The sequence below is a fragment of the Malaclemys terrapin genome, chromosome 12 (assembly GCF_027887155.1).
Source record: "Malaclemys terrapin pileata isolate rMalTer1 chromosome 12, rMalTer1.hap1, whole genome shotgun sequence".
Lineage (NCBI taxonomy): Eukaryota > Metazoa > Chordata > Testudines > Emydidae > Malaclemys > Malaclemys terrapin.
Genome location: NC_071516.1, coordinates 34,346,190 through 34,358,010, shown reverse-complemented (window position 1 = coordinate 34,358,010; position 11,821 = coordinate 34,346,190). Strand labels below are relative to the sequence as shown.

At 45.9% G+C, this 11,821-nt stretch overlaps 1 protein-coding gene across 1 annotated transcript; it reads left to right on the top strand.

Moving 5' to 3' along the window:
• Positions 1-801: 801 nt before the first annotated feature.
• On the top strand, positions 802-1,779 carry LOC128845850 (olfactory receptor 6F1-like). The gene has a single exon (XM_054044898.1). The coding sequence runs from the start codon at positions 802-804 to the stop codon at positions 1,777-1,779; it is 978 nt and encodes a 325-aa protein (XP_053900873.1).
• Positions 1,780-11,821: the final 10,042 nt, after the last annotated feature.

The following is an 11,821-nucleotide window of genomic DNA, read 5'->3' as shown; positions in this document are numbered from 1 at the left end:
GAAAAAGCAATTGGAGGCTCACCTGGGCTTTGCAGAAAGGATGCAGGTGGGTTCAGAGGCAGAAGATCCATCCTCGTCACCAAAATGTTGTATCAACCAGGCAAGGTCCTAACAGACTTACCATCTGCTGCTGCACACTCTAACTCTCACTCAGCCTCCTCAACTCCTCCCTGCTCCTTCCTGTTTCCTGTCCTTTCAGACTCCCAACAGCCAGTGCTCCCAGTTCTAATAATTACAAGCAACATCTAAACACCACAAGTGTCTCTCTCCCTCTCTCTCTGGAGAGATCCAGGAGAATGTCAAAAAATGGAAAAAGAATAAAAGCAGGAAAGGGCTGGACCTTGTCTCATGGAGACTAACGTAACCTGCTTTGATACTGTGTTGATCACAGTCCCCTCCTCTTGGCTGAGTCCAATAGAGCCTGTTATCCATTAGATGAACCGATAATATGTTTGCAGTGCAACAAGTCACAGTCTACCGTGGTGAGCCATGGGGACCACTTGTTGAAGTTACAAAAGACTAATACAAAATGGCTTTGCCAGTTTTGACATAAATATACCCAGCGGTGTGTGTGGCTTTCTACCTGCACCGATCTCTTAACTGAGCGGAGGGCAGGTGATAATGGAATCTCAAAGATCTAAATAAAAAATTTGCCTCCAGAGTCTTGGTTCTTCACTGTCCCCACAGGATGAGGGGCCTTATGGAATATTTATGGAACTAAATTGATGCTAAAGCATGATGAAAATGTATCCTCTTCAGATTTCATTGTAAATGTTGGTTTCTTTCCCCTAGTTGGACCTCATGGCGAACCCAGAGTGGGGGAATGAAACAGTTCTCACGGAATTCATCCTGGTAGGATTTTGGAATCTCCCTGAGCTACAAACTCTTCTCTTCCTGCTGTTTCTCGTCATCTACATCGTGACCGTGGCTGGGAACATCCTTATCTTTGCGCTTGTTGTGGCTAAACAGAACCTTCACACCCCCATGTACTTCTTCCTGGGGAATTTGTCCTGCTTGGAGACCTGCTACACCTCCACCATCCTACCCAAGGTGCTGGCCAGTCTCCTGACTGGGGACAGGACTATTTTGTTTAGTCTCTGCCTCACACAATTTTATTTAGTTTGTTCTCTGGTGGTTACAGAATACCTTCTCCTGTCAGTGATGTCCTACGATCGGTATTTAGCGATATGCAATCCAATGCACTATGCAGCCCATATGAGTGTCAGGGCCTGCCTCCAGCTTGCAGGTGGCTCTTGGATAGGTGGCTTCCTATGCAGTGGCATATTAACATTGTCTATATCTCAGTTAACATTCTGTGGCCCCAACATTATTGATCATTTCTTTTGCGATTTTATCCCCCTTGTAAATCTCTCCTGCAATGACCCACACTTGATGGAAACGCTGGCTTTCACACTCAGCTTTCTTTTCTCACTGGTTCCATTCCTACTTATCATGATGTCCTACATCTGCATCATTGCCACCATCCTGAGAATCCCATCCACCACCGGAAGGCAAAAGGCCTTTTCCACCTGCTCCTCCCACCTCATTGTGGTGAGCATTTATTATGCAACTCTGCTGATTGTCTATATGTTCCCAACCACAGATATCCTGAGCAACTTCAAGAAAGTTCTCTCTGTCATCTACACCGTCCTAACTCCCCTGGTCAATCCCCTCATCTACAGCCTGAGAAACAAAGAGGTCCAGGAGGCCCTGAGGAAAGCTTGCAGGAAATTCATGCTTGGACCATGCGAACCGGTCAATTTCCTTGGGTTAAAATAGATATAACATGGGTTGGGGTAGGGCCTAAAGCGAAGCGTGCTGTAGTCCCAGTCCTGTTTCCCTGAGCTTCACTGGGCTTCATGTCCTGCTTTTACACAGTGTCACTCAACCTTTCCAGGCTACTGTACCCCTTTCAGGAGTCTGATTTCTCTTGCGTATCCCCAAGTTTCACCTCACTTAAAAACTGCTTGCTTACAAAATCAGACATAAAAATATTTGTAGAAATACAAAACAGTCACAGCACAGTACTACTGAAAATCTGCTGGTTGTCTCATTTTTACCATATAATTGTGAAATAAATCAATTGGTATATAAAGATTGTACTTACATTTCAGTGTATAGTCAGAATATACAAGTCATTGTCTGCATGAAATTTTAGTTTGTATGAACTTTGCTTGTGCTTTTTCTGTAGCCTGTTGTAAAACGAGGCAAATCCCTAGATGAGCTGATGTACCCCCTGGAAGACCTCTGCGTACCCCCAGGCTACACTTGCCCCTTGTTGAGAACCACTGCTCTGACAGCCCTGGGCGAGACCTCTCAAAACCTGGTACCCCAGTCTTTTTAGGGCCTATATCAGATTACACAGGTGGGTTTAACTGGGCTGGTGGGAGACTTGAACTTGTGGCTGTTCAGAGTTCAGACAAAGACCCGCGATTGTGCTCAGTGAGAGGGTGCAGGTGAAATGGACTCAGCTGGAACACTGGGCATCCATTTATTGTAGGGTGAGAGACTTCTAGATACACACACACAAACACACATATATACACGCACACATACGCACATGCACGCATATGCAAACGGACACATACACACACACACGCGCACACATGCACACACACATATGCACACACACATACCTGCACATATACATACACACATACATGCACACATGCATAGGTACATTCACGCATACGCACAGGCACACTTACCCAGATACACGTACGCATGTGCACACACACACATGCACACATACACACATGCATACGCGTGGACAAGATACACACACCAACACGCACACATACGCAAACATAAGCACACACTCACACGCATGCACACATATATGTATGCACACATATACACACGATGCACACATATTTACATGCATGCACTCACGCACACATACTCACACATATGCACATGCATGCATACACACGCCACACACATATGCATGCACACACACATGCACACATGGATAAATTGGATTTAGACCTTATTGGCGAATTTAGATTTAGGATTTATATTGTGCTTGCAGAGCCATTGGCCATTATCTTTGAAAACTCATGGCGATCGGGGGAGGTCCCAGACTATTGGAAAAAGGCTAACGTAGTGCCCATCTTTAAAAAAGTGTAACCCCTTTGAGGTTTAGAGAGCATGGCTCCTTTAAATCTTTTTCTTTGGGGGAGCGGGAGCAGTGAGAGAAAGGAGGGAAACTCAGGGGTGTGGCTCTGGAGCTCCCCTGGAGAGAGAGGCAGCAGCCCACAGGCCCTCACAAAGTGAAGCAGCAGAGAACCTGCCTGAAGCCTGGGAAGGACAGGGCTGATCGGGGACACCCCAGCACAGGAGCCAGGAGGAGCACTGTGCCAGGGAGGAATCGCCCGAGAAGGACAGGCCGGAGCTGGACCCAGTATCACGGCTGCCCAGAGCTGCATGCGGCTGTGAGTACTGGGGCTTGTGACTCTGTATTGGGAACAAGGAGGGAGGTTGCTAGCTAGTTAAGTGGGGAGGTGGTGGCTCTGTGTGGCTTTGCAGAAAGCAGCAGAAGAGGGCCCCGGAAGGGTTTGTTCGGGGAAAGTTCACTGGCGCTGAAGACGACCAGGAGCACCCAAGACTCACCACTTGGCTGGAACTTTGCTCAGGACTCCTGAACTCTGTGTGCAGACACATTGCTCAGTGTCTGCCCTTCCAGACTGTGCTACCACAGGGCTCGTGGAGCCTTGGTTTGGATGCAACCCTGTTCTGCTGCTCCCCCTATATTTCCCCTCATTGTTTTTCTCCTCTCATCCCTCTGTAAATAAATATTTCCCTTTTTTATATCCATTATACTTTTCCTGTGGGGGTGTGTGTTCACTCTGGGGGGGTTGGAACTGGTGCCACTGGGGTGGAAGGGATTTTCCCTGCTGCATTCTTGTGCACGCTGTCTCTTGGCCAGAGCTGCCTGCAGAGCAGACTCCATCTTGGTCATGAGGGCGCTAAAGTTACGAAAGGGAAGAAAGAGAACCCGGGGAACTACAGACCGGTCAGCCTCACCTCAGTGCTGGGCAAAATCATGGAGCAGGTCCTCAAGTAATCCATTTTGAAGCACTTGGAGGAGGAGAAGGTGATCAGGAACAGTCAACATGGATTCACCAAGGGCAAGTCATGCCTGACCAACTTGATTGCCTTCCATAATGAGATAACTGGCTCTGTGGATATGGGGAAAGTGGAGGATGTGATATATCTTGTGTCATAACTATAAAGGGAAGGGTAATAGCTGTCCTGTGTACAGTACTATAAAATCCCTCCTGGCCAGAGACTCCAAAATCCTTTTCCCTGTAAAGGGTTAAGAAGCTCAGGTACCTGGCTGGCATCTGACCTAAAGGACCAATAAGGGGACAAGATACTTTCAAATCTTGGCGGGGGGGAAGGCTTTTGTTTGTGTTCTTTGTTTGGGAGTGCGTTCGCTCTTGGGACTGAGAGGGACCAGACATCAATCCAGGTTCTCCACATCTTTCTAAACAAGTCTCTCCTATTTCAAACTTGTAAGTAAATAGCCAGGCAAGGCATGTTAATTTTCCTTTGTTTTCTCAACTTGTAAATGTACCTTTTACTAGAGTGTTTATCTTTGTTTGCTGTACTTTGAACCTAAGACTAGAGGGGAGTCCTCTGAGCTCTTTAAGTTTGATTACCCTGTAAGGTTAATTTCCATCCTGATTTTACAGAGATGATTTTTACCTTTCTTTAATTAAAAGCCTTCTTTTTAAGAACCTGATTGATTTTTCCTTGTTTTAGATCCAAGGGGGTTGGATCTGTATTCACCAGGGAATTGGTGAAAGGTTTCTCAAGGCTTCCCAGGGAGGGAATCCATTGGGAAATGGTGGCAGCGGACCAGACCTAAGCTGGTAGTTAAGCTTAGAAGTTTCATGCAGGTCCCTACATTTGTACCCTAAAGTTCAAAGTGGGGATACAGCCTTGACACCTTGACTTTAGCAAAGCTTTTGATACGGTCTCACAGTATTCTTGCCAGCAAATTAAAAAACTATGGTCTGGATGAATTAACTATAAGGTGGATAGAAAGCTGGCTAGACATTCGGGCACAATGGGTAATGATCAACAGCTCCATGTCTAGTTAGCAGCTGGTATCAAGCAGAGTGCCCCAGGGGTCGGTTTTGTTCAACATCTTTATTAATGATCTGGATGATGGGAGGGATTGTACCCTCAGCAAGTTCGCAGATGACAATAAGCTGGGAGAGATAGATATGCTGTAGGGTAGGGATATGGTCCAGATGAGCTAGACAAATTGGAGGATTGGGCCAAAAGAAATCTGATGAGGTTCAACAAGGACAAGTGCAGAGTCCTGCCCTTAGGATGGAAGAATCCCATGCACTGCTACAGGCTGGGGACCGACTAGCTAAGCAGTAGTTCTGTAGAAAAGGACCTGGGGATTACAGTGTATGAGAAGCTGGAAATGAGTCAGCAGTGTGCCCTTGTGAGTCTACATCTGGAGTATTGTGTCCAGTTTTGGGTCCCCTACTACAGAAAGGATGTGGACAAATTGGAGAGTCCAGCGGAGGGAAACGAAAATGATCAGGGGGCTGGGGCACATGACTTACACAGAGAGGCTGAGGGAACTGGGCTTGTTTAGTCTGCAGAAGAGAAGAGTGAGGGGGATTTGATAGCAGCCTTCAACTACCTGAAGGGGGGTCCCAAAGAGGATGGAGCTTGGCTGTTCTCAGTGGTGGCAGATGACAGAACAAGGAGCAATGGTCTCAAGTTGCAGTGGGGGAGGTCTAGGTTGGATATCAGGAAAGACTATTTCACTAGGAGGATGGTGAAGCACTGGAATGGGTTACCTAGGGATGTGGTGGAATCTCCATCCTTAGAGGTTTTTAAGGCCCGGCTTGACAAAGCCCTGGCTGGGATGATTTAATTGGTGTTGGTCCTGCTGTGAGCAGGAGGTTGGACTAGATGACCTCCTGAGGTGTCTTCCAACCCTAATCTTCTATGATTCTATGATGTAGTCCTGTCCTCTGAACTCAAGGCAGGACTATGTCATTATCAAACCGTTCCTCACAGGTGTTTGGACTGTTCTTAAAAGCCTCCAATGGTGGAGATCCCACCATCTTTTCCTAATGTCCAGTCTACAGCGCCCTTGCTGCACTTTAAGCCCATTGCATTTTGTCCTATCCTAAGAGGTTAAGGAGAATAACTTTTCCCCATGCTTCTTGTAACGACTTTTATGTACTTGAAAACACTTGTCATGTCCCCTCAGTCTTCTCTTCTCCAGACTAAAGAAACCCAATCTTCCCTCATAGGTCATGTTTTCTGGACTTTTAATCATTTTTGTTGCTCTTCTCCGGACTTTTTCCAATTTGTCCCCATCTTTCCTGAACAGGACACAATACTTCAGTTGAGGCCTTATCAGCGTGGTATAGAGTGAAAGAATTGCTTCTCTTACCTTGCTTATGTAACCCTTCTGCCCCTCTGAGTTGGCAGCAACAAGGGCCGGGTTCAGTATCTAGGGGTTCCGTTTCAATAATGCAATGCAAAACCGGCTCGAGCCCCCACCCAGTGACCTGGGACAATTACATACCACCCCCCGGGCGCCTCTAGGAGGCAATACTTTACCTTTCGCAAGCCCTGGGAGGGGCCGTCAGGGTGGAGCATGGACGGGGCCATACTGGAGTGTTTGGGGAGGGTTAGCTTCCCCCAGCCTACGATATGCGCCACCCAGGCCTGACAGCAATATTTTTCCCAGAGATCAATTAAAAAAAACAAAGAAACAACCCCCTTTTTCCAAAATACAATTATGTGAGCCACAAATGTTTAACATTTGGACATCTTAAACAACAAAGCTTTACACAAAATTTTTCACACTGGGGATTAATTGGAATGAGACCTTGCTGCATGGATAGGGAACAAATTATGGAAGGAGAATACAATCTCCTACTTGGTTTTGCTTTCAGAAATAAGTGTATATTTCTATCCTTTGCAATACACACAACTCAAATGATTATATTGACTGTACCGGAACTGGCCCATGAACTGTCTAGTGTGAATGTAGAACAGTGTCCTTCACGGGATGGAATCAGTGCTATTCCTTGGTTCTCAAATGCTAACAGACCAATTAGAGACCTACAGTTCTGGAACAAGATTTCATAATTTGTATTAAGTGCTGTGGCACCGAAGGTGCTTGTGACCCTGAAACTTTTCTGGGAATGGGAAGAAATTATTTGTATTTTATAATCTCAGGTCTCTGACTTCCGTGCTTCCATGGTATGGGCCTTTCCAAGAAGCCTAAGGGAGTTAGGTGCCAAATTCTCATAGCAATCATGGGAGTTTGGTCTTTATTGTGTACATTACCCCCCACTGCTATGGGTATCCGCATGGCCCCACAGTATGCCAACTTTTTTATGGCTGACTTAGAACAATGCTTCCTCAGCTCTCATCTCCTAACGCCCCTACTCTAGTTCCGCTACTTTGATGACATCTTCATCATCTGGACCCATGGAAAAGAAGCCCTTGAGGAATTCCATCATGATTTCAGAAATTTCCATCCCACCATCAACCTCAGCCTGGACCAGTCCACTCAAGAGATCCACTTTCTGGACACTACAGTGCTAATAAGTGATGATCACATAAACACCACCCTATACCAGAAACCTACTGACCACTGTACTTACCTACATGCCTCCAGCTTTCATCCAGACCACAACACACGATCCATTGTCTACAGCCAAGCTCTGAGATACAACCACATTTGCTCCAGCCCCTCAGACAGAGACAAACATCTACTGAAGTGAAGAAACAAATTGACAGAGCCAGAAGAGTACCCAGAAGTCACCTACTACAGGACAGGCCCAATAAAGAAAGCAACAGAACACCACTAGACGTCACCTTCAGCCCCCAAATAAAACCTCTCCAGTGTATCATCAGGGATCTACAACCTATCCTGAAGGACAATCCCTCACTCTCACAGATCTTGGGAGACAGGCCAGTCCTCGCTTACAGACAGCCCCCCAACCTGAAGCAAATACTCACCAGCAACCACACACCACACACCAAAAACACTAACCCAGGAACCTATCCTTGCAACAACGCCTGTTGCCAACTCTGTCTACGTATCTATTCAGGGAACACCGTCATAGGACCTAATCACATCAGCCACACTATCAGAGGCTCGTTCACCTGCAGACCTACCAATGTGATATATGCCATCATGTGCCAGCAATGCCCCTCTGCTTTGTACACTGGCCAAACCGGACAGTCCCTACGCAAAAGAATAAATGGACACAAATCAGATGTCAAGAATTATAACATTCAAAAACCAGTCAGAGAACACTTCAACCCCCCTGGTCACTCAATTACAGACCGCAAAGTCACAATACTCCAACAAAAAAACTTCAAAAAGAGACTCCAATGAGAAACTGCAGAATTAGAAATTAATTTTCAAACTGGACACCATTAAATTAGGCTTGAATAAAGACTGGGAGGGGATGGGTAAAAAGTCTTTCCCCATGCTCATTTTTCCCCTACTGTTACTCACACCTTCTTGTCAACTGTTGGAAATGGGCCATCCTGATTATCACTACAAAAGTTTTTTTTCTCCCACTCATAATAGCCCACCTTAACTGACTACTCTCGTTATAGTTAGTATGGCAACACCCATTTTTTCATGTCCTCTGTATATATATATATATATATATATCTTCCTACTGTATTTTCCACTACATGCATCCAATGAAGTGGGTTTTAGCCCACGGAAGCTTATGCTCACATAAATTTGTAAGTCTCTAAGGTGCCACAAGTACTCCTCGTTCTTTTTGCTGATACAGACTAACACGGCTACCACTCTGAAACCTAAATATGTGAAGCACCCTCTTGCACCTGCATTTTATCTGAGCAGCAGCCTGCACTTCCTTGTTTCAGAAATGACTGACCAGGAGGCATTGAGCTAAGGTTCACATTTTCAAAAACACTTAAGCAAACTTCAAAACTGACATAGGAGGCTAAGTCCCATTGCCTTTCAGTGAGATTTAGGTTGCTAAGATTTAGCAACTGAGAAACTTTTGAAAATAGGATGTAGGCTTCTAAATCACTTAGACTTTTTAAAAAAAGGTAACTGAATTAATTGAATGAGCTCATTGGATGGGGACTGGGTACATGTTTGCTTGCTATAGAGGGTAACAGGGGGGTTAGCTGGAGAAAATGTAAGATCACCTAACTCTGCTGACAGTCTCAAACCTTTCTAAGGGAATTGGATGGGAACTCAGCATCTAAATCACTGAGGCAGCTGTAAATCTAGAATTAGTGTGTTATTTCTTAACAGTCACCATAACATTCACGCAATAGGGAGAGAGATTTGTTTCCGGAGCAGAAGTTTCTTCCCTCTCCAGGACTCTCCCTTTGAGATTAGAAGTTTGATGCTGGTTTAGTTTTAGAAAATGTCAGTAAATACCAACTTCCCCTTGCCTGTTGCTATCCCCACAGCATACGTGCCTCAGGAGACCGCCTCTCCCCGCAGAAGGATATATAATGAATCAGAAAAGACATTCCCCATTTGACAGAGGGTCTGAGGCACAGGATAATGTTACCAGACATGGAACGGAGCCTCAGTAGCTTTTCTAGGTTGTCTTTCTAGGTACTGGAAATGCGGAAGTAGGTGAATGCAGTGTGGAGAGAAAATGAGCTGAAAAAAATGGATCCTGGTCCCTGAAATGCTGCATGAGGAGGTGACAACCGAGACTCCAGCTGCTGACAGACCCGCCTTAGAGGTAAATCAACCCTTTCCTCCCTGATCCATGAATCTTAAGGAGTTTGAAGCAATGTTGGTGTGTTCGGTAACTAATTCCACTGGAATCCAAGGGGAACTGGGCACTGGTCTCTCTTAAACTCCCAACCCAAAGCAAAATTACGGTTTTTGGAAAAAGGAAAGACTTGTCAGGTCACGTCTATCCTAGCTCCTTATCTGGCCTCCATCACCCTGGTATCTTGGCACCTCACTGCCTTGAATGCATCTATCCTCCCATGACCCCTATGTGATGCAATTACCCCTGCTTTACAGACAGGACCTGGCACCCAGAGGGGCAGATTTATGGAGGTTTCTTGGGACCTCAAGACACAGACTCCCCCAGCAGGATTGGAAATCGATGGGTGTTAGGTACGGCCCCTACTCAGGTACCCATGTGCGTTGTTAGGTACATCTGGCCTGAAAGTCACACAAAGAGCTGGTGAAGAAGCAGGGAAATGAACCAACATCTGCCAAGTCCAAGGCCAGTGCTTTAAACATGGGAGCAGCCTTCGTTCCTCTTTAACCTCCCCTCCTCACCCCAACAGAGTTGTGCCCTCCATGGCAGCTCCCTCCTCATGGAACATTGAGTGATCTGCCGTGGGGAAAGCGGAGCTGCTTTTGGCCTGCTGTGCTCGGTCCTCAGGGGGCAGACCCTGGCTATAAGTAGAGTAGCCACAAATTGTTTTTGTTTCTCCCTTTAGATGGTTAATATTGGGATTATTTTATCTTTAAGGTTTTTCCCCCCAATTTTTAACTATTAATTTTTACAGTCTCAGGAAGCTCAGCGGGGGCTAAGGTGCGTGTCAGGATGAGGGCAGCACTGCCAGCGGGGAAGTGGGGGGTTCCTGACCGGCCGAGAGATCCAAGATACCAGGGCACAAGGGGCAGGGAAGGCGGCTGCTCTTGGCCAGTGCAGCAGAGATCCATGGCCAGGGCTGGGTGCAGGAGGAAGATGGCGGTGAGCCCCCGGCCATGGGAGTGGTCACCTCATTGTTGAGCTGCTCCATCGATGGGCAGAAGCCATTCGGCAGCGGGGTGGCCTCCCCCACAGCCAGGAACTCACCCTACTCCTCTCAGCCCAGCCTGCCAGGGCCGCAGCCTTCCCCGCATCTTGCGCCTGCAGGGATGGGTGTCGCCAGTCATGCGGCCGTGCAGGGATTCCCTCTGCAGCTCTGCTGTCCCAGCCCCGCTCATTCACTCCCATGACATCTGGGTACAGAGGGGTCCCTGCTCGGCAATGGGACCGGTCACACAATCCCTGGAGCTGCAAGGTGCAGATAGAGGCTGCACTACTGCCCACTCTTCCTGATAGTTTCTGTTGTTGGTTTGGTTGTATCAGCGGATATTGACCTTTACCAACGTCTGTTGATGGAAATCGAATCCAGCTGAGCTGGACGTTTAAAGAAACCTCAAGGCGTTCGCTGTCCAAATCCCATTGAAATCAAAGTGGCCCCATCCATTAAGTCAGTAGAACTTTTATTGTAGATGTCAGCAAAAAAGTATCAAACGGAACAGAATTATTCCCGGGGTGTAAAATTAACCTTGTGCATAACTCTGTGCAGTATCAGGGCCTTACTGAACAGTTAATAAAGATTAATAAATCAGTCCCGGAAAAGATACAACCTCACCCAACTTGTCTCTCTAGGATCAGTAATGGGGAAAGAGACAGTAATGGCAGACTAAAGAAAGAGAGAGAGAGAGGGGATTAAATATTACTTTTAACCAAAGATAAAGACAAAAATGTAAAGCTGATAAAAAATTCTGAGTGGCATTTTTGATGAAAAAATGTTTTGTTGATAGAGATCAAAATGTTCCAGGGGAACAGATCAATTTCTACACAGTTTTGTTTAGGAAAAGAATTATTGTATAGAGCTTTATGAAATAAAATATAAAAATGAATAGAAATAAATGTAAATAACTATAATATGCAATGTAATGTAAAATAAAAATATGCTAAATATTAAATTAAAAATAGATAAATACATTTTTAAAAATGTGGAATGAATGTTCTTCATTTATGTCACAAAGTTCATTTGTTTCCCATAGGTGCACCCC

Excerpts from the sequence above, each read along its gene's own strand:
- LOC128845850 (XM_054044898.1), top strand. The coding sequence starts at position 802 with ATGGCGAACCCAGAGTGGGGGAATGAAACAGTTCTCACGGAATTCATC.